The sequence below is a fragment of the Chrysoperla carnea genome, chromosome X, assembly GCF_905475395.1.
Source record: "Chrysoperla carnea chromosome X, inChrCarn1.1, whole genome shotgun sequence".
Taxonomy (NCBI): domain Eukaryota; kingdom Metazoa; phylum Arthropoda; class Insecta; order Neuroptera; family Chrysopidae; genus Chrysoperla; species Chrysoperla carnea.
This window is the reverse complement of record NC_058342.1, coordinates 20,709,882-20,734,864: the sequence shown is the minus strand read 5'-3', so window position 1 is coordinate 20,734,864 and position 24,983 is coordinate 20,709,882. Positions and strand designations below refer to the sequence as shown.

General features: G+C 31.0%; 1 protein-coding gene across 1 annotated transcript in view; it reads right to left on the bottom strand.

Moving 5' to 3' along the window:
- Positions 1–24,983, bottom strand: part of LOC123302208 (xaa-Pro dipeptidase) — an 85,392-nt gene that overhangs the window by 11,459 nt on the left and 48,950 nt on the right. The window contains exons 2-6 of the mRNA XM_044885049.1: positions 5,124–5,310; positions 3,694–3,885; positions 3,575–3,622; positions 3,448–3,509; positions 2,319–2,363 (exon numbers count right to left, since the gene is read on the bottom strand). Of these exons, the coding sequence (XP_044740984.1) occupies positions 2,319–2,363; positions 3,448–3,509; positions 3,575–3,622; positions 3,694–3,885; positions 5,124–5,310 (534 nt within the window). The remainder of the gene's footprint in view (positions 1–2,318; positions 2,364–3,447; positions 3,510–3,574; positions 3,623–3,693; positions 3,886–5,123; positions 5,311–24,983) is intronic.

Genomic DNA, 24,983 nt, shown 5'->3' with positions numbered 1-24,983 from the left:
TAATAAAAATTTTGATGGGAAATATTAATAATTTCCAACCAAAAAGTATTTTGGAAATATTTTCGACATTAGGATATTTACGATATAAAATACCAACTGAACACGAATTTTGGGCTATTATGGAAGATTACCTTGATGTAAATTTATATAAATTGCGACCAGAGCTTTTTATTCGAATATTAGAAAATTTTCTTTATTTGAATAATTACACGTTGAAATTTGTACCAAAATTACAAGAGGCAGAATTTCAATCGATTGTGGAACAATTAGATCCAAGTGATTTGATTCAGTTGCAAATTTATGATGTATCGATGGCATTTGAAGTATCTCAGTATCCCGGTCCAATTTTTAAGATACAAGAGAAAATCCCTAATGTTCGAATTATTTCTGAACCGTATACTGTACAAGTGATTGATCGCGTCGAGGATAGTTTGAAGAAAGTTTTGAAAAAAAGAGGCTTTGCCTTTCAAAAATTTGTACACCTGGATTTTATGCCGCAATCGAATATTTACATAATTGATGTATTTGCGTATCCAAATGGAATTCAACATATGACAATTTCAGATTATTTACGTCAAAATCCTTTTCAAGCGTTGGCTGTATTAGTGCAAGCTCCAAATCATGTACAACATGGATCCAAACAGTTGATTGGACCACAACAAATGCGTCGACATCATTTTAATCGATTAGGTATTCGTACAGTGGACTTGGATGGTAATGAATGTCTGGCAATGTGTTTTCAACCATATTTGATCGAGGATTATTTAGATCGACTTATTTTACAAACAAATATTAAAATGAAATCTATTTAAAAGCTTTATTTGTTCCAAATTTGTGATTTTTTTTGTATTCAGTTTTTTGTTCAATTAAATTTTTTTGAATCTAATATAGTCTAATCAGTGGCGCAGCTCGCCTTGGAGGGGCCCTGTATCAAAATTAGTTTGGGTGGGGGGGGGGGCCAAAATACTTGCATTAAATTAATTTAAATATTTATTGATTATAAGTTATCACTTTCTTCTAGAAATTTAGCTAGCCAAACAATTCAAATTAAATATATACTTTTTTTATCTTTTTTTCAAAATTGATTTATTAAATCATAGCTGAAGATGATTTCAGTTTTTCTAAAATTTCTGCCTCTATAGACAATAGTGACAAGTCTGATAGCCTTTCCTATCCCATCGAAGTCCTTAGATAATTTTGTATCAGTTTTAATTTTGAAAAACTTCTTTCAGCCGGTGCGGTTGTATCTGGAAGGGTCAAGAATAGAAAGCATGCTGTTATTACCTCCGGAAAACCGAAGAGAACCGGAGAGAAGTACCCTAATTCCGGACACCCAATTCTCTTAATTTTAAATTAAAAAAAACTATTGTATTTTATATTATGGGGAATTTCCAGCATTTTTTTTATTCTTGACATTTTTTACCTAACCTCATCGTTTTCGAGACATAAGCATTTGAAAATAAAAAATGCAGATTTTCGCGTAAAAATAGTTATCGAGGAAAATAAAGATTATTTTGTGGTTCTAGTCAAAAATTCAATTTGAGAGTCATTAGATATTATATTTTGGACAATTCTAAGTATTTTTTAACTCGGGGCAATTTTCACCTCAGGTGAAAATTATCAGCTTCTTAGGCGCGTAAATAATATAATAGATACACAAACGATTTTCCAACAATTTACAAAAAAAAGAAAAGTTTGTCAGGATTTATGAAAGTTAAAAGTCCCTCGTATAAAGTAGACTTTGATGTTCAAAAGTCCCAGGACACAATACATTGACTACATTTTTCATTTCGGTTAAAATGTTTTGAAACTATGGATTAAGATAGTTTCGATCATGCTGATCAAAAGTTCTTATGGGCTCAACTCTCAAAAACCTTTCCCTTTTGAGCTACAGCTCTTCAAAGATTATGCCTACACGAGATATTGATTTTTGGTTTCGGTTAAAATTTTTTGAAAACTATGGATTAAGGTAATTTTGATCATGCTGATCAAAAGTTCTTATGGACTCAAGCCTCAAAAACCCTTATCTTCCGAGCTATGCCTATATGACGGGCTCGGAAGTGAAGTGTTTTTTTAGGGTTGAGTCTATAAGAACTTTTAATCAGCATGATTAAAACTATCTTAATCCATATTTTTCAAAAAATTTTAACCGAAACCAAAAATCCGAAGTCCTTTATACACAAACAAAAAGTTATAGACATTTCAAGATTAAAAATACTTTTTTTTTCTTCTCGATAGCACAATGATTATAAACGAAGATTCTGGCTATCAAAATTCACCAAAAAGGTTTTACAAATATAAGGTTTTAAAATACTCACCATTGAGTTATTTCGTAGTAAAGTAAATCATCCTTGATTTTATATCTAAAATTAAAAAAAAGTTATTAATATATACGCTTCCATAGATCTTTAGTTTCGGAATTACTGCTTTCCAAATGACAACAAATTTGTCCTTATATTACTTCATTTAAAAAATTTCCGAATTTTCTGGCCGATGATATCGAACTTATGGTTTATCCAACTGGAAATGTCTTTTACAATTGTAAATATTCTTGACTAACTAAACAAATACTGTGGAACCTCGATAACTCTAACCTCGTTTAATCCTAATCCTTATTAAGTCGAAAAAAAATGCCATTCTCTTCCGCCGAATCTCCAAATAAGCGGTATCTCGATTTATTTAGACTTTGTAACTCGAACAAAATTTTATTTCCATGCGAGATATTGATCTTGTACACAATTATATTCTGTTACTCGAATTTCAAAAAGTAGACTCCGTAAGTGGTAGTTGGTAAAATATAATCACACCTTTCTGAGTCGAAATTTTAGCAAATAAATCCTCTGTATTTCGAACTTGCTTGTTAACTCGAAAACTTGTTAATTCGAATTTTTTTGCATTTGTCTTGAGGTTCGAGTTATCGAGATTTCAAAAGATTATTTTCACACTAGCAATGGGCCAAAAAAATTCGATTAATCCAACATCGTTGTTTTTCATTTGATAATCGATTATTTTTCCTCGACGTTTTTGAAAGTCGAAGAATAGATTATTTAAGGATTCGATTCGATCGAAGGCAGTGAACTTCATTTTCATGTAATACCATAAAATATATATAGGGTATGTTCCGAAATATTCACCAGTATACTGGCCAGTGATAATGATGCCATAAACCGACGTCATACTGGTGAATTGTTCCGAAATATACTGGCCAATGCGTGTATATATATTCTTATTGTATTCGTCAATGACGAGTGAGTCATTTTCAGACGCCATTATTCCTTCTTAATGAACAATAAATAAATAAATTTCTTGCACAAACACTCGGTGAACACATGTACACTATCATGCCCGTTTTACCAGTACAATATGGCGTCGATTTCTGACGTCATAAGCACTGGCCAGTATACTGGTAAATATTATGGAACACACTCATATAATACAATGAAATACCTTAATAGTTTATCCCAAGTAATTTTCGGTGTCGTCAATCCACTATCGCTATTTTTTCCATTCTACAAAAAAAAATTTTTTTTTATATTAATATATATTGAGTAAAAAAAATGCTTCAATATATTACCAAAGTTAGCAAAGTAACCGATGGTAGTTTATCCAAAAATGCTTCTAACTGTAATTGAAAGAAAAAATAATTAATTTGTGATAAGATCACTTGAAAGAAACAACAGAAAAGATAAATACCTCATCCATGTAATAAACATTGTCTATTCCAAAAGCATCTTTAAAATCCTCAGCTTTTGGTGGGGAACCCATCCAAATTCCATATTCTTCAGGGTACCTTGGTACAAATAAATATGGATTACCACTTGCAACTTCAACAAGTCCAATGCAATCTGGCAATGGAACACCAAAGGTCCACATGAAATATGGTTCCTAAAAATAAAATTGAGCGAATTAAAATACCTATATTGCAGATTAGAGTTGTCCTGAAGAAAGCAAAAAAGGTTACAAATAGCCCTCGTTTTGATTCTTCTAATATTTTCACTTTAATGGTGTACGTATTTAGTTTTCTTTCGGCTATGAGAGAACTGTTCTTTAAGATAGGAGCCTATTTGCTATTGTTTATCTGTTTTTTCTAGGCTTCTAAACTGCTTATTCTGTGTAGGCAGTGCCCGATCCAGGAGGGGCGAGTCGAGCAACTACCCGGAGCGGCAAATCCTTAAAATATGATATACAATAATCTCGATATTCGGAAGTCAATAAGGGATACTCCGAAAACGGGAATTGTATGGAAAAATTCATTATACTTTATAAATAAAATAAAACACCATTGGAATATATGTATTTTAAGCTAAACTGTGCCTACATATAATACATAGGTATCCCCTGTATAGAGGGTGTCTTTTTTAAGTTGACATCACGCAATCCCATTTAGGCACGCAACGAAGATTTTAATCCGTTAACTGTAGAAAACGATCTCCCTGCGGTAAATATGCTGGCCAGAAGAGTTACACTACAAATCTTAGTCGCATGCTTCAATGAGATGAACTACCGATTTTGGTATGGCGGAATTATTTTCACATTTTGTTTTCCATTTGGCCATCCAGAGTCATTATTCACTTAAAATAGTTGATACACTATCATTAATGAATCGCCGGTACATCTGAACCACTTTTTTCACTACCTGGATATCGATATTCAAGTCCTTAACACCAACATTTGGTTCATTGATAACAGAATCTAATATAGGGGTATGTAAATTGAATTCCAAAAGTACCCTTCTCCCGATTACGTTTGGTTTTTTTTTCGATTTTTGGAATCTACATGCTTTGAAACGAATTTAAAAAAAAAATGTTCCCCCAAAAACTATCAGATGGGAGTTTAGTATGAAATTAGGAACAATAGACTAACTATTTAAAGCGATTCATTTTTGAGATGTCTATTTAGGTGATGGGCAAAGCCCATCATACCCATATGGGTGGATCAGCCACTGAAAGAAAATTTTGCAATTTTTCTTAAATAATATAATTTTGCAACTATAAAGTTTCGTTCCAATCAAAAATTTGTACATAACCGCCTTAATATCATTAGTTAACTTCGAGCAAAAGGAAATAAACTTCTGAATGGGTTTCTTAGTCGAATAATAATTATATTTATAATATAAATTTTACCTGACGAAAAACGTTGTAATCAACGTCAGTATCATAAAGTGAAACGTTCTTGCCACCTTCCAAAAATATGTATGCATCGGCGGGTGTTCTCAAATTTCCTTTTAATCGTTGAACAAGTCGTTGGCGATTTTCACTGTACAAAGCCATTGGTACTTTATGAGTCTCATTTCCCATCCAGTAAAAGGATCTAAACAAAAAGAAATATTAATTATTGATGATTTTGTAAAGGTTGCATGATATATGTTCGATAAAGTGAGGAAAATTGGGTGCGTCACCAAACAATCATCTACAAAAAAATTTGATAGCCACTGATACTAACGCAATATTATGGATACAGCCTACAATGATTAATCGAGGAAATAAAACCGAAAAAACAGTTTAACCTAGGAATTGCCTCCTCGTCATTCTTAAACAACTGTCTTGGAAAAATACTAAACATCTTTTGACCAAATACGATATCCAATGTTAACCTGTGGAAGAAAACTAATTACACCCATAGCAGACGTCATCAAGCATAGGAAGTTTGGCTGGATCGGCCATACGCTAAGAAAACCTCCTGAAGACATCAGCCGCCAGGCACTTGATTGGAATCCACAAGGAAGGAGAAAACCGGTAAGACTTCGCACCACCTAGCGAAGAACCGTAGAAAAAGAAAACAAAAAATGGCAAAACCTGGAGTGAAGTCAAGAGTCTGGCCAGCAATCGTGTTCGCTGGAGATCCCTTGTTGCGGCTCCGTGCCCCCCTAGAGATTAAATGAATTAAGTCATTGCCTCCTCGGCAGTTAATTTTTATGGGAGTTGGTGGAAAATGTTTGTCTAAGTGTATAATAAACAATATCATAAACATGCGCACTTGTGCTTTTTCAGTTAAAAAAAATAACGGATTTGGAAAAATTTGCTTATTGACGAAATAAAGATTATTTTGTGGTTCTGGTCAAAAATTTGATGTGAAAACCATATGACTTTACATTTTGAACAATTTTACAGACGTTTTAACTCAAGGCATTTTTTACCTTTCATCAACGTTTTCGAAATATCATCGTTTAAAAAAAATAGGGGTTTCTTCAAAAATTGGATGTGAAAACTATATGATATTATATTTTGTACTACTTTAACCACTTTTTCGCTCTTGGCATTTTTTATCTTACCTTACTATGCTTGTTCGCACTCTGTTTTTAATCAAATTTAGTTTTATAAAAGATATTTCCCCTCTGCAATTTTCAACCATTCTTTAAATTATACAGGATGATTTTTTAAAAAGTGTTCTCCCTTAAATTAGGTAATCAGGAAAAATAGACCGAAAATTTTATAGACCAGGAGTATTTTTGTAATTACGAGTTGGTTGAGACTAAACGTAGTATATCTTAATATATTTCATATACATGGTATAAAAATTCCAGTGATTTGAATCAACTGGGCAACGAACGCCAACTCTTGGAAAAGTGTACAAACGACGGAGAATGTGCGCGTTTTCTCTTTTTCGGGAAACATTAACACTAAAATAAGAAAGCGCCGACTAGATGATGCTGTCTTTCTTGTATTTCTGAGAGCCTATTTTATAAGGAAAAGAAAATGAATTAAAAATTGATATCTTTGTTGATTATTTTGCGGGCTACTGGTTTAGTTTTAGTTGGAATACTATGCTCAAACAAAAAATTATTGAAAGTTAATTATGATTTGTTTAATCGAAATATGTTTAGTCTAAGTTGGTATCAAAATGTTTGCTTTGTTTACCAAGTGTTCATAGCATAGAAGTGTTATATAACGTCTTTGGTTTGTAGTTATCAAAATGTGAACTAGTAATTTTGTTTATTTATTTTAGATAACTATTATTTTTTATTTAAAGTAGTACCAGCGCCAGGCAAGTTTAGACTTGTAGTTGAAATTATATGTACCTTATTTTCAACTTTGATGATGAATTTTGTTATAACTTCATTAATGTAAACGAAAAATAAGAATAAAATTTTTCGATATCTACCTTAGTTTTCGAAATATCAAAAGCTAATTATTTAAACAAAATTTGCAATTTTCTATATTTTGAAAATTACTCCAGATATCGAACAATTTTATTCTTATTTTTCGCATTATATCGTCAAGTCATAACATAATTCACCATCAAAATTGAAAAAATATATTTTTTTAATTTGTTTCCCCACTACCGTGCTCATACATTCTTAATTAGTCGGTCAAAACGGATGTTTTTTGTTTTCAATAATTTATTAAGGCTTTTAACTTTGTATTAGTTTTTTTTATATTTCCTTCGACTAGTTTTGGAGCAATCTATGAAAGCATATCATCCATCCACCGTTTTCCCATAAGACCAATGTTAAATATGCCTACTTTTGAAGTCATTTATTTATTTAAATAATCGGACAACCCTTCATAAAATTTTCAGGATTGATTTAGACTTAGTCCAACCACATATAACAAAAATAAGCTTTTTATCCAACGTTGCCTGGGCGCTCATACATCCTTAATTGAAGACTGTTGTAAATTTGGGAACTGATAGGTACCTGATAATAATCAAAAAGTTAAATACTTTCGTCCTCTTTACTTTTTATATAGACCAGTCGAGTACAGCTTGTTTAATTTATTGTTTATTGCTTTGTTGATAAATAAAATCAATTTTAAATTTCTCGAGATAATCGAGAATATCTAACCAAGAATTATTGTGTCTCGAGAAATAAAAAAGGTCGAGTAACCAAAAACCCTAGTATTTTCATATTTTATGAACGACATAATATTCTTCTAATGCAAGTGCTTCAGAAAAAAACTACGTTCCACCCGAGGGGGAATCATACTTAAGGCTAGGATAGGCGACATAGAAGGGGGGAAGGAGGAATTCAAAAGATGTTGGAATTGAGACTCATAGTATATGGACGCTCTCCAACTACAAATTTATAAGTTGTTAAATATATATTTTTTTTCAATTTGTGTCCTCACTACCGTGCTCATACATCCTTAATTATTCGGGCACAACAGGGTTTTTTTGCTTTCAATAATTAATTAAGGTTTTAATTTTAATTTAAACAGTTTTTTTTTTAATTTCCACCGACTAGTTTTGGAAAAATCTATGAAAACATATAATTCATCAACCGTTTTACAAAAAAACCAATGTTAAATATGCCTACTTTTAAAGTAATTTATTTATTTAAATAATTGGACAACCCGTCCTAAAATTTTCAGGATTGATTTAGACTTAGCCCAACTTAAAAAAACTTATGTTTTATTATTCAAGTAACGGAATGCTAAATACTTTAATAAGTTCACCTTTCATAAACCATATGCCAACAATACACAGATTACATTGACTTATTGCCAATCCCCTAACGTCGTTATACACCTTACCAATTTAACCACATTTTATTAACAAACATATAACTGTAGTAGGGATACCTATGAACACATGAGCGTGTTTTTAGATTTTTAGATGAAATTTACATGATTGTATTAAAATATGATTCACATACCACGCGAAGCGAAGTCTCTACTACAATATAAAAATAGTTTCTTAGTTAAAAAAATTAATTTAAAAAATCGAAAAACTCGACTGCGTTAAATAAAAACTGAAAAGAAAAAAACAAGTCTAGTGGTTTAATCAAATCTTCCCAATAATGGTGACTTGTTTTTGCTCAGTTCAGTTTTTATTTAACGCAATCATGTTTTTGATTATTTGTATACTCTGTATATATGAAATATATATCAAGGTATACTAAAATTAGATTTAAGTTTGTAACGCTTAAAAATATTGATGCTACGAACAAATTTTTGGTATAGGTGTTCATAAAATCAGCTAATTATTTCATTTTTGGGGTGAAAAATCGATCAAGCAAGGTTTCATTTTTAGAAAATGTTGTTTTGTCCGTGTTTTCAGGTAAACTGAAACAAACTGAAAAATGTGAGTTTTACTGCCATCTGTTGGCGAGTAGTAATACTATTATTATTTTTAATTGGGATGAACTAACTGCCTTACCAGCACCGAAAGACTAAAGCCAGGTTTCGGTAGATGGAATAGTGACACACGTTTAATATACAGGGGTTTTAGCGGCGTCGTTTTCTCTCGGGATCTTTAGTCTTGGAAACGGCTGCAAATATTTTCATGAAATTTAATATGCAAGGGGTTTCGGGTGCAAAAAATCGATCTAGTTAGGTTTTATTTAAAATAAATAACGAGCAAAGCTCGGTCATCCAGGTACTACGTACTAAAGTAGTTCGACTGTTTGAGCAAGTACGAAATATGTTCATTTTTTGTTTATTAAATATATTTATATATATTATGTTTATTGTTGTGGTAAATGATAGTTCAAAGTTCCTTGATCACAATAAACACAGTTTTGGGGCCTCTTACGAGATAAAATTGTGAATTGAGCTTAAAAAAAGCTTTCATCATGAAGACAATTTATCATAGATTTTGTTTATTGATTGATTGATTTATTTATTGACAATTTATCACAGATGCAAAAAAAAACATTACTTTTCAGCGCTTTCCAAAAAGAAAACATAAAAATACTTTTTTACGTTTAAAAGTCAACTTGACGAATAAATTTTATCTTTTACGATATTTTTAAAGCATTAAAAAACATTTACGTGATACAAATATTATTTTTATTCATAACATTAATTTTATTCATAACTTTGATTTAAATTCAATGAATATAAAATAGTTGCTAATTGGACTAGTCATGTGATGGCTGAACTACTTTAATATACAAAAACCTCCCACATATTCCGCACATGTTAGAAGGTAAAAAATCATTGACCAGCTTAGCGTTGTGTGTGTTCATGCTACAACTGCTACAAGCACTTTGTTTTGGGAAATTTTTTATGATTCGTCTTTTGTTTATATACAATATGTACTTATTTTCTTACTCTAACACAATAAATATACTATTATACTTACATTACATCAGATTTTATACATTTATAGTTAGTTGATGTTATTTATTTACGTTTTTTTTATTTTTATTTTTATTTGTAAATAATAACGTGGAAATATTGTGTGATGATGTGGTGAATGAAACTGAAGTTCATGACTTATGAGTCATGGAATAAAAACAAATCTATTGAGAACATAGTAGACTTAATTACATGCCTAAATGGGCTATAGCCTGACATTTTTAAAATTTGAGTAGGCTTTTACATTTCTTAAATCGCCCTGGTAGCTCAGTTGGTTAAGGCGGTATGCCCAGGGTAGCGGGTTCGATTCCCGCCGTCGCAACAAAAATTAATTTAATTAATAGTTGTGATGGGCTGGTGTACTGCATGGTATATGCATGAAGAAGGTGCAATCAGCTTCTGAAATTGAGGATCTGATAAATGAAATTATCAGCGGAAAGGTGGTAAAACACATATATGGTATCATAATGGGCTCTATAGCCTAAGTATGTCCTTCGTGGACAGCCAATATATAACCTAACCTACATTTTTTACCATTTCCACCCTCCGTACAAAGCGGCAAGATATGATAACAATTTATATCAAAACTAGAAAGTACAAGTTTTCCAATAAGCATGCAAAGATTTTAGATAATGCCTTTTTTTTATTAAATGACGAATAGATGAAAAAATGCTTTAAATATGAAAAAATTCTGCTTTTTTGCATGTTTTAAAAACGAAAATTAGGAGTTTTTACAAAACAATATGCCAGGGCTTAAAAGGAGGTAGTTTAAGTTGTCGAACGATATGAAAAAAAATTCAGTGCGATGAATATTTCAAAAATGGAGGATTTTAAACCCAGAAGTGTCAATTTTGTTTGGATAAGCAAATATCTTGATCCAAAAAGCTTGTACGGGAATTTTTTTAAAGCTCATTTACAAGAAAATAAACAAGCTTTCCAGAGGTTAAGACAAATTTGTTGTGAAATATTTTTTAAAATTTTGATTTGACGCTTCTAAACTTTATATAAAATTTAGAAACTTTTCTCACCTTTTCAACTCTCCGTGCAAAGCGACAAGGGTTGATACAAATTTTTGACCAATAGATGCCAAAACTAGAAGGTACAAGTTTTAAATGACCTGTTGAAGTGTCGAATTTGATGATTTTTCGCAGAGATGCATAAACATAAATTCACCTAATTAGTCCATTTCCGGTTGTCTACCCGTCCATCGGCATGATAACTCAAAAACGAACATTGTAATCAAGCTGAAAAGACCCCACAAGATTAGATAGGAAAATGCTTTTCTGTGAAACTTTTTCTAACCCACCCTGCTCTTTGGATCATTCTGATCAAAAACTCTTACGGTCACAAACATTTTTAACGAGTGGTTTTCGAGCTACTGGAAAAACATGTATCCTAGCCGAATAAAATCAATGTGCTATGTTCTTGTTACATCATGTACTTTTATGGAAAAATAGTGGCAGACACCGCAGACTGGCATTATGACGGTAATTTGATATCAAGAATAAGTTTTTTGGGGAGGCAAATTCTCAGTCTTTCTTCCTCTTTTTTCATCCAACAAAATCAGCACTTATTTATATGAAGACGTTTTATGTTTTTGGAAAAAAGACAAAAATTTTATTTCAATAAAAGGCATCTAACATGAGAAACATTAAATAAGGGGGAAATATGACTTTGGTGATGGAACTCTGCGGCTTACGAATTTTTTAACATTTACATTATATCAGAATTGAAAACATTTATTTATTTATTTATTTATTTTTTTATATAAACAAGAAAGAATAACGTGGAAATATTGTTTGATGATGTGTTGAATGAAATTCAAGTTCATGACTCATGGGGTAAAGAAACACGTATTACTTATTACTTATCTGCTAGTATTACTTGCAAATTTTATTACTCTTGATTCATTTTGTAATGAACATTCATAATGATCAAATTTTTGAAAATTAAATAAATGAATTTAAAATTTTATGAAATAGGGTATTCTACTATATTTGAAAAAAGTACTTTAAAATGTTGATTTTGTTAATAAAAAGCCATCAAAAATTTATTTCGGAAAAATACACACTCTTTCTTGCCAAAAACTTAAATTAAATTTTAAACCTTTTTTATCAAACTGTCAAAAACGCGGGCATACAATTTGGTGACGTAATATCGGTATCATTATACGAGATAACACAGAAAAGTTTGACAGATATATTCATAGACAACTAATTATAATAAATATAAATATTTATTATCTATGGATACATTATACCCAGCTGTCTACACTAAACTAACTGATGGTCTATGGTTCATACCGATATGACATCACATCAAGCCTTGCCCGCGTTTTAGGTCACGTGATATACAGTTTAAAAATTACGATTCTTAGTATTATAAAAGAAAAATGTGCTTTTATGACTCAAAATCAGAATATTTAAGTATATTTTTACATAAATTTTAACTTTTTTCAATTTTCATAATTTATTTTTCACTACCGAAAGTACCCTATTATGAATTTATGTGCTTTATTTTTGATAATAACCTCACAAAATAATCTAATCTTTAATGTTTCTTCATCAATCTGTAATTCGCCTGATAGTATACTCATCTGGTAGATTTACCTGGAAAGTTTTCCGGGAGTTTTGAAAATGAATGATTTTGTAGATTTTGCGGTGCTTTTTTCGAATTTCCACTTTGCTACTTCGTATCTCTGCCGCTTGGGCCGCCATATTAGAAAAATGACGTCAAAAAGCAGTTTTTTGACAGTATTTCCTTTCCGAGTTATTTTACGAGGAAAATATATATATATACAAAATTAAACTAGAAAAATATCTAACAATTGGTGTCTTAAATTTTTGTTTCGTAAAATTGAATAACTCATTTTCACACCAACTTGAGGTAGAGTAAACGGCGCGTATTTTAATGTGGTTTTAATCCTTTTCCCTTAACTTCAGCTACTTCACCATTAGTTAGTAGAACCAATTCAAATTTTTTGCTTTATCAAACAGCTTTATTCTCTATACTAGCGCTGGGAGAGCAAGTTTACAAAACGTTTTTTTTCGAAATCGAAATATCTGTATAACTTTAATGATCAAAATATAATTGTACCGTTGATGTTTTAACATGTTTCAACTATTTATATTTAACAGTTCGCCCAAAATGCAATACTAAAAATTTATATAATACATATTATATGTAATATCCCATAAAAAAATTATATGACTTTTTTTGCAATTAAAACTTGAATCAGTGGCGTATTGGAAAACTACAGGTTTAAACGTTCTTGCCATCTATGAATACTAAAAAGCCTAACTTAATAAAGTAATTGATAAAAAACACTAAATAAAATAGTCTCGAAATTCAGCTTTCAGTATCATTTTATTCATAATTTTTTCGAAAATAATTTGCTCAGATTTCACAATTATAAAGAATGTGAGTTTCGGATTAGCTTTTAAGAAATTTTCAGATAGTCTGACCGAAAGGCCCTTTTATATTGATATGTCGCAGAAACGATCCAATGAAGTTCGAAAATTTTTTACAATAAGTCAGATTTGAATGTGGTTATTGGCATTCAATTCGTTAGGACGTCAGGATATTTTGTGACCTATAATGATTTATAACAAATTAAAAAAATGCAATTTGTATACATAATATGCATTTTATAATGACATTTAAAATAGAGATATGCAAGGATTGAATAATACTAGGAATTTTAATAAAACTTTATAAATACATTTTTTGATTAACAAGTTTCAAAAAATCACAAAAAATTCCTAGGTCATCGGGCTTTTTTTTATTATCGTTCAAACTTGGCTGAAAAAATGATGAATCATATAGGTTATCCTTTTCAATTGGATATTTCTACATCAAAAAATCTAGAGAGTGTGATAAAAAAACTATTTTAAATATTAAGACAATTTTGTAGTTCATAATAATACCATAAAAATATAAGGTTGTCGATGATTTAAAAACAAAATTTTAAATTAATTATGAATTCATCGAAGATCCATTATTTAATGAACAGAGACGACTATAGTTAGAGTATTGATTATTGAAGAGAGATATCTATATTATCAAATTTATAAGCAGCACTTACACACAATATATTATATACTTTTGTAGTCGCGTATTATTATAAAGCTAAAAATAAGTAATTTCTTGACTACAAAGCATGTGTTTGGTTTATATGTATGTACCGTGCAATAAACCAAAACCTTTTTACAATATTGCAGTAGGTTTACAATCACCTTAATAGTGATGAAAATGATTCCAAACTCGTTACTCAGAAGTTTCTGGGGTCGCTGAACACGAATACTTTGACCGTTTTTAGTATTTCGTTTCTGTAACTAGGCCAGTCAGATCCGCCGCTGAATTAAAAATTTTGATCATTTTTGAGACATGATATGATTCATAATCATATACAATAATTGTATTATGAATGCCCTTGAACATCGATAACAACGTTTATGATACCAAAATACAACATGCAGTGGTGAAGTTGCTGTTTTTTCACTCATAAATTTTGTGTAAATATTATTGTTATATTTATATATGGAATTAATTATACTGTTTACTGATTTTTATTTTTTGATAGTCATTGTGATTCATAGATAATTTTTTTCTTTAGAAAGTAGTTTGAGTGTGGGTTTTGTTAAACCCAAAGTAGAGGAGCGCTTACGGGCGAAACTACTCGGTAAAGCCGACTGTCCGGCCACTTGCGTAATTGATGACTAGTCGGAGAATAGTCGGCAAAAATCACCAACTATCCGGTTTCTGCCTCCACATAGGTGGAGTTATTTAATTTTATTTAATTTTGCTTTTTTTTCTATAAATCTTAACGATCTTGATGAACAATAACAGTATTGTACTATTGTCATTATTTTTTACATAAAAACATTACTCTGACTCGTGGAGAAGCGATTTTCAAGAGAGAAAATCCGTAAAGAAATCATAACCAGCTTTTCGGGATAGTCGGCCGAACAGTCTTTTTACAACCGACTAATCGGCAAGTCGGCTAGTCAACCAAAGTCGTAGTCAGAACATCACGAAGTAGGTTGTAGAAAATTGCTTTATTGGAATTCTAATGAACTAAATTGAGCAAAATATAAATCTCCAACCAATAAAGTCACAAGCGTAAGAAAAGGCCAAAAATTCTTTTATTAAGCAATCAGGAACTTTCTTATAAATCACATTTTGTATCTTTTAGGTTTCCCCCCTCTAGCCCAGTGGCTACCAATGCTCCTGATATGCCCTTTTTGAAATGACCACTGTTCTGTAAGAATTGGCCGATCCGGTACTTGTTGATGGCCTGTGTATTATATTTTTGTTTTTCGCCCTATTAGGTCAGTTGGTTAAGGCGTAACCAACGTAATAACGTAACTTAATTAATAGTTGTGATGGGCTGGTGTAGTGCATGGTATATGAATGAAGGAGGTGCACTCAGCCTCTGAAATCGAGGAGCTGATAAATGAAATTATCAACGGGAAGGTGGTAAAACACATATATGGTATCACAATGGGCTCTATAGCCTAAGTGTGCTCTTCGTGGACAGCCAATATAACCTAACCTAACCTATAATATTTTTTGTTTACATAATATTTTTTCATTATATAATATTTTTTGTGTGTGTATTATTAATTTCATGTTATAAATGTATCCCATCAATTACCATTCAATTGCATTGTTAAAATACAAAGCTCTGTGAAATTTAACGTCATTCATTAATGGAGGGCTTCATACCATAAGGCCGTATTAGAAAAACACAACTTTTCAGGACAGTCGATAAAAAATTCACCTATTTTTAAATTGTGCTTGTTTAAATACCCGCATAAGGAAGCGTTCATAAAATACGTGGCTCAATTCCAGTCTATTTGGAACTCCTCTCTCCCTCAATGTACTCCGTAGCCTATACTATTTTCTCCTCACTCCCCGGATGGAAAGTAGTTTTTTTATTATCAAGTCAAGAAGACATTTTGTATTTTTTTAAACAGTGGCATTGTAAGAATATGGCTTTTATAAAATATAATAACTGAAAAAAATTCTTATTCTAAACCGATATGAGATTGTCTCAACCTCATATCGAGAGCAAATAAGAGGTGAAGTTGACACAAGCGCATGAGTTCTTTGTATGAAAGTAATATACCTACTGTCTAACAAATTTCAAATATTGTTGTTTTGAAATGTAACATAGTTTTAAACAATATTTTTTTTATTCGTTTTACCACTTAAAAATATTATAACAAAATAGTGATGTGATTGGCTCAACCGCATGAGCAGATGCCACTCTGTAATAATACTCTGTTGTAAATACAGGATCCAAATACCAGATGGTATTCGTACCTGTATACGCAACCTTCTTATCTACTTATATTCATTGATGAAAACATTTTACTTCAATCCAAGAGGGCCAAATGTGCCACTAGTTCGCTACTAATATAATTACCTACATATATGGTTATCTTAAGAATTTCTAAACCTCAAGAAATATTTTAGTTACATGCATAAAAGCTTGAAACAATTTACTGCTGTTTGACCAAGTCCGGCTGTTTGAGCAACAAACACAAAAATTAATCGGTGATTGAGCTTCACAAAAGTTTTCATCGTGAAGAAAATTTATCACAGATTCTGTTTATCCAAAAAAAAAACTTTACCTACGACGCTTTCCAAAAAGAAAACAGAAAAACTTCGGTTTTTGACGTTTTTACGATATTTTTAGAGCATTTTATTCCATTTACGTCATACCTGTTGACTAATTGACTAGTCACTTGGCGGCCGGACTTCTTTAACAATTGGAATGGCGCTAATAAAATTGGTAAATTGACGGATACATGGCATGAAACCATGTGGCACCTTATGGCATGAAACCTCGAATTATGAAAAATTGTAAATATAACAACTCAAAGACGAAATATTCAATACCTGTTCAAATTTTAATAAAATGAGGTTTTCAAAAATTACAAATATTTAAATAAAATTGTATTTGACGTATTGACATTGAAAATAACCACGGCTTGCAAAAGGATATTTGTTGTAATAATGAGTTTATACCGGGGGTCAAAACCACCCATACAGCCCATCTAAAATCGAAACAATTCATTGAATGTGAAACTAGAAATTGCTTGTATGGGTCATGCCGTTTCATTTGTATGTATTTTCAAATTTCATTTTCAATCGGAAATAATAAATTAAGATTCGTTCTTGTAACTTGAAAGAGATACAAAAATTTATAAAATCTGTCGTATATTTTTGTTTTATCGATTTCTGCCAAATGTATTCGCTTTTCTAAAACATGTTTACACCAAAATACTGTAGGAAATAAATTATTTGACCAAGGAATAGATTCCTCGTCTGTAGAATTTTATGAGAGCCGGTGGAAAATGTTTACCACCCCCATAGAGTGGTACAGAAGTACCCTACTTCCAGACACCACATTCTCTTTACTTTACATTTAAAAAAACTATTGTATTTTATATTACGAACAATTCCCAGCATTTTTGTATTATTGTATTATTGGCATTTTTGGCCTAGCCTCACCGTATATTCTAGGATATGGCGCGTCACAAAATCCAGAAACTCTAACTTTCTGCTGGGTGGTAAATAAGCTCCTGAGCCGATGTGGAGCATTTTCTCTCATAGGATATATATGTAACAGAACGGTCATTTTCGAGATAGAACGGGTGTAGAAATCTGGAGGAAAAAGTAGACCCTAATAGTCTGCAAGCAACGGTAAGTCAAAGTAGGTGGGGTTAACGTAAATCGGAAAAAGTGGCTCCTAAACGGATAAACTCAAGTGTAACTTTCTTGTCCCAACATCTATTTTTATGGCAAAATAGCGGCAGACATCGCAGACTGGCAGTATGACGGTAATTTGAAATCAAGCGTAGGAGAATTCCCGAAAATTGCTGTATAACAAAGTAAGTAAAAACTGAAAAAACTGGCAAACATTTCACTCCTGTCACTGCAGACTACCAAACGAACCACTTTTACTACTTTGGGAGTTGTTTTTGGGGGAGAGGTGGATTGGAGAAATGTCTGCCAGTATTGCATAACGTTCAAATTTTTTATGTACTGATAAACGCTTCCGGCCCATCTTTCTAGATATCATTACGAATCGATTGAGCTATCACACATATTCTTAAGAACATTGTCTCTATATTTCTTCATTTTCTTGTCGACTAGACTATATCTGAGAGGTTTCAAGATCGTTAAATACGAAATTGAAAAAGAAAATTGCTTCTAAAGGTCCTAAAAAGATGATCAAAACATGAGTCTCATTAGAACGACATTTAAATGGCGTGAATATAATTAATCAATAATGAATTCTTATTTAATCCTTAAATTATCTGGAAATTTTAATTCCATACCCCCAAGGTCTTCATATCTTATCTTCAATAAATTTATAAAAGATGAAATTGTTGTTTTGATTTATGCAAACTTTGAATCCAGTAAATTTGCGTGTCGTTAAATATGAATAAGCAAGCTGTTATCTAATCTGTTAGTAATAATTATCCCAAAAATAATTACATAGGTAGGAATTAGTGATATAACGTTGTATTTTTAACATTGTATATCTCAAATATTCGCGAATGGGAATTGCGAATGCGAAAGCGATCATGCTTAAATCAAGCATATCTGAGCTGATAGAGATTGATTGATATTATTAGAAAAATATTTACTTTTTTTTCTAAGTTTGTATTTAAAATTGGATCTCAATAAGGAACTTGTACATTATAATCTTAAATTCGAGTTTATATGTAGAAAAATACTGAAAAAATCATAGTGAAATGAACAAATTACATATCCGCAGGAAATCGTCCCTTCCTACGATTTTATAATGTGAAGTTATATTTATTTTTACATTTTGAATTTTTTATTTTCACGTACTTTCCACAGAAAACCGGTAGTTGATAAAATCTATATTGCTTTGAATTATTTGACCACAGTCAAAATATATTCATAAACTAACCGCAAAAAAATAATTTTAATTTGGTTTTTCCCTACCAGTCTTCTGAGCAGAGACGGATTTATGTGTCTTTTTTTATTGATAATTTTTCATTTTCATACTTAATAATCCGGCTCACATACTTAGTAACTCGTTCAAAAACACGACTCGATAATTTATCAGAAAATTATCATAAATTTTAATTAGTGACGAATGAAACTAATTTCTGCAAGAATGTCCGACATCAAGCACTTCAAGTCTTCAATCTTCGAATGATGGATTTGATCTTGATTTTTACACACATAAAGTCTTGGTACAAGAGTCTCCAATGTTACTAAATCATAAATAATTAATCATAAATCATAATAATGTCCATTGACATGAAATTTTTTTATTTTTCATAAACTAACGGGAAACCAATTAAGGTAGTACGAGCGCCTAGGCATGCTTAAACTTGTGGTAGAAATTATTTGTACTTTATTTTTAACTTTGATGATGAATTTTGTTATAACTTCATGAATGTAGACGAAAAATAAGAGAAAATTTTTCGACATCTGCCTTGGTTTTCAAAATATCGAAAGCTAAATATTTGAACAAAGATTGAAAGAGACAAATATCGAAAAATTTTATTCTTACTTTTCGGCTTATATTGTCAAGTTATAACATAATTCACCATCAAAATTGAAAATATGTGTTTCTTTTAAATTTGTGTCCCCACTAACGGGCTCATACATCCTTAATTAATTGGACACGACGGTTTTTTTTTTTTTTTTTTCAATAATTTATTAAGGTTTTAACTTTAATTTAAATAGTTTTTTTAATTTCCACCAAATAGTTTTGGAGAAATGTATGAAAACATGCCATCCATCTACCGTGTTCCCATAAGACCAATGTTAAATATGGCCTACTTTTGAAGTCATTTATTTATTTAAATAATCTGACAACCCCCCTTAAAATTTCCAGAATTTATTTAGACCTAATCCAATTTGGAGGCTCTCACATTCCACCATTATATGGGGACTACTTATGTGGGCTAAAAGAAAGGGGTAACAAATGAAACAGTTTGACTGAAAATTCGGCATCCCAAAAATTCACTTATACGTCATCAAAAATCTTAATTTGCAAGAAAATGGTCTTTTTCATTTTGAGAGTCTTTCCGAACCCCGAAAGGAAGGAGGGGGAGAGCTGCATAAACTAGTTTATTAATAAAAATATCTTAAATTTCGGATTACTTTTCTTTTAAAAGTTATTTTATTCTATCTGGTTGAATTTATGGTTTTGAACCCCTTTTTGAACCCCAATGGCACGGAGGTTAAAACTAATACCTCCGCTTTAAACGATATAGACTTTTTTTTTAGGAATATCTGAAGCCAATTTATGACCGCAAGTCAATACACCCACCAAACAATTTTTTCCGTAAGAAAAAGGTTCGTTTACTATATACTATGCATGGAAGATTGATCTCTTGATTTTATTTTACCAAAAAATATTTTAAATCTCTATATATTATAAAAGCGAAAGTAAGCATGTTTGTTTGTTTGTTACGCTTTCACGCTAAAACTAGCGAATGGTTTTTAATGAAACTGTACAGCAATATAGCTAATACTTCAGAATAACACATGAGATATAATTTACAAAGACATATTAATAAAAAAAAAAAAAAATTAATTTAATTTGACATTACCATAAATTACAGATTTCTGTAAAAGTAGTCATTTGATATTACCATAAATTACAGATTTCTGTAAAAATAGTCAAAATAAAATATTTCACAGCCATCTTCTCTGATATACTCAATGAATAATTATGACTATTATACATTTAAAAAAATAGAAAACCATACATATATTTTACCTGTGTAAAACAATCCTTACCATTATTTCGAGTGTTATAGAAAGGGAATAAGCGAGAGCAATCTTTATCAATCTTTACTTTTAAACCCATCGAAGCAGGTGAGTATCACTCTAGAAATAGTATAAGTGGTGAAAATGAATTAATTAAAGACAGGTCTGTATGGTTCGTTCATAATAATTTCGATATGTAGAATGTTATGGTCAAAGAGCATAGGATAGAGGAGAAGCAGCCCATATGAGCTAATGTAAAATCGTAGTATACGAGTTTCAGCGCCTCTACCGAGTCAGGCTTTCAAACTTAATAGTTAATAGTCACCCCCGCAAAGTAGTTAAACTTAATAGTCATACCCGCAAAGGCCTACAAACTTAATAGTTGATCGCCTCAGACTCCAGATGTCACTTATAATTATACTTCTGCTTCTTGTCTATCCTATAGTCTTTGGTTATGGTTATAAACTCATATTATGTTACTTTTTCTTTACTTTTTGATAACAATAAAACGTTACGTTGACATTATTTAATTTATATAACTGAATACAATAATATCTCTTATCAAATAAAAATTCAATATGTATGCCACACAACCATTTTCAACATACTGGAGTAGATTCAGGGGCGTAGCTACCTCCGTATCAGCCGTATCAATGATACGGGGCTCCCGGGTACAGAGGCCCCGAACGTGTGAGCATAAGCAACTTGTGACCTGAGTTATATGTTTGAAGTATTACAATCGGAAAAAATCCTATATTCTTCAAACAAAGGGATAAAATACGCTTCCGGAAAATTGTCGGCTAAATACAGTTAAGATATCTCGGTTGATCTTTATGAACAATTAATTGATCTGAAAACATGCTTAAAATCTTACAACCGCACCAGCTAAAAGAAATTTTTCAAAATTAAAACTGATAAAAAATTACCTAAGAACTTCGAGGGGACAGAAACGGTTTTCAGATTTGTCACTATTGTCTATAGAGGCAGAAATTTTAGGAAAACTTATATCGTCTTCAGCTGTAGATGATTTAATAAATCAATTTGCCGAAAAAAAGGCAAGAAAAGTATATACTTATATTATTAATTTCTAAGAGGAAGTTATAAGCGTTTTTTGTTTCTTTTGTCAGAAATATTTTTCCGTCATTTGGACTCCCAACTAATTATGATACAGGGCTCCTCCAAAGCGAGCTACGCCACTGAGTAGATTTATAGAGGAGAGTAACCTATTGTGTATCGGTACTTCAATTGTGCTTCGCGTTTTTCTCATAACTAATCTAATCCTCGGCCAATTAAAGTGAAATTATTATCAAAGAAATCTAAAGAGAATATTATAAAGAAACGCGCAATGCTAAATGGTATCAAGATATACATAAACTATGATTTCCCAAAACCATTGTGAATTCGGGAAACAGAAAAAAAGAAAGAAAAAATTTGAACAGAAAGAGAAAATAAATAATAAGAGACCAATATAACAATTATCTGAAGAAGAAAAGAATGTACAAATAAATAAGTGAAAACAAACAACTGACTGAGTTAATTGTTAAAATACCATGTATAGAAAGTGTTGATTACTCTCTCACACATATACAACTGATATTCCCATATAATACATACTATTCAATTTGCGCTCTCACGGGTAAACAGTGAAGTTTACGAAAAAATGTTTCAAACAAAAGTTGTTTATTTTTTTATAAGAAACATTTTTTACATTTAAACTTTTGTTCTATCTCTAATGGTTTACAAGATAGCTCCTACGGACCCAAGACCCAATTGACCTATGTTGCTCATTTACGAACTTGACCTCACTTTTTATGTCCTTAGCACGCTGTAAAAATTTCAACTTGATATCTCTTTTCGTTTTTGAGTAATTGTGATGACAAACGAACAGACGGTAGACGACAGACAGACAGACAGACAACCGGAAATGGACTAATTAGGTGATTTTATGACCACCTATACCAAAATTTTGTTCATAGCATCAATAGTTTTAAGCGTTACAAACTTGATACTTTTAGTATACCTAGGTACATTTCATATTCATGGTATAAAAAAACGCAAGAAGCGAAATTAACGCCAAATGAAAGAAACTTAACACCAGACCATATTTAACATCTAATACAAAAAAAAAATTATCTTTATGATTTTTCTCGAAGTACAACTTCTGAACTTATATTGCATCGAGTTCCTCAATTGCGAAGAACTGACTTTGTATATCATTGTGAAAATTAATAATTTTTATTATCAAAATATGTAATTGTATAAAAATAACATGGATTATGCAACACGTAATCATTGCATCATTTTTTTGTTTCAATTTGACATTTAAGTTATCAATTACGTAATAAAACTCAATAAGCAATACAGTTTTATTATACCATGTATATATGAAATATACATAGTATATTAAGTTCAGTCCCATGTTTGTATGATTCATGTCAAGCGCCCTACCAATTAGGATATTTGAGTTCTAGACACGAATGCATTTTTTTCAATTCAATGAATTTTTTTAATTTGTTTACCCACTTATTTATTATTATTACTTATTGTTGTTGTTTACTTATAATCATGCATACGACTACCATATAATGTTTCTAAGCTAATTTGCCCCCTCACGGGTAAACAGTGATGTTTATGAAAATCGTTTCAAACAAAAATTTGAAGTTTATATTTTGATAAGCAACATTTTTTACATTTAAACTTTTGATCTATCTCTAACGGTTTACAAGATGGGTCCTACGGACCCAAGACCCAATTGACCCATATTGCTCATTTACGAACTTGACCTCACTTTTTACGTCCTAAGTACGCTATAAAAATTTCAGCTCGATATGTCTTTTCGTTTCTGAGTTATCGTGCTTATGGACAGACAGACGAACAGACAATCGGAAATGAATTAATTAGGTAATTCTATGAACACCTATACCAAAATTTTGTTGGTAGCATCAATATTTTTAAACGTTAAGAACTTGGGACTAAACTTAATATACTTTGTATATTTCATATAAACATGGTATAAAAATAGAACAAATGAAATTTTAATTCATTTAATTTTTTGTTTAAGACTAAAGTTACGAAGATATTCGGTTTGTGAAAAAAATATTATATTTTCGAGCACTTTTAATTCGTATTACACAGTTAATAAAATTAAATTTGGAAGATATCTTGAGCCAATAAGACACTTTGTTATCTTAACACAAATATAAACACTTTTATCAGCTTGTGTTTATACTTGACTGATTTTTATCTTATTTTATATAAATATTTTTATTTGAATGAATAATAATTTTTTGTTAAATCAATATTGATTAAATTCATCATCGATATATTTAAATCCTTAGGTAGATCGTTTACCAATAACACATCTACGACATATATTTGTTTTGGAGTATATTTACTCAGATATCTTATCTTATCTATTACACTAGACTGTAATCCCACTTGTAGAAATGGTACAGGATTTCACTGTTCCGATTTACCGTTTTAATCGCAAATTTAAGGTAATCTTTCCTTCCCGTGAGCAGTGCTGGATTAAGCCAGCGCGGGGCCTGTAGCAAATTCTGTCAAGGGGTCCTTGGTTTACTTTAGGTTCTCAAGTTTAGGATATTAAATAAAACAAATCTGTTTAAATAAAACAAATAAACTTTTCTGGATTTAATATGGGCAAATTTAAAGATAACACTTTCAATATCGGCTTCTTTAAGCAAATCATGCTGTATATTCAACAAAGTGAGATAATTAAGACCTTCTTGGCTCATCGTGTTTCTTTATTCATTTTTAATACGTTTAAATGTTGAAAAAGAACGCCACTGCAGTTAGTGATCATGAGCGACAAGTTAATGCGCAAGGTAATTTCTAAGTTTGCGAAACACGATTCTAAAGAATTTTTTAATAAAAGTTTATAAAATTACTGTTCCAGAGGCTCCTGTTTCTTGCTTTCAATAATAGTAGCCACATCTATATTTTAAAATAAATCAAACAACTACAGTAGATTGGATCATGACTGAGTTTATAAAATTTAAATAGTTCGCCTGTTTTCTCGAAATAATTATAATCGATATCATATTAAAATCGATTTAAAAAGTACAATCTCGGCTACATAAACTCGCAAAGTAAATGTATACCTATATAGAAAAATTAAAATCTGGCCGCTAGAAATGTAGAAATGTGGTATAGATGCTCGTCATATATCGA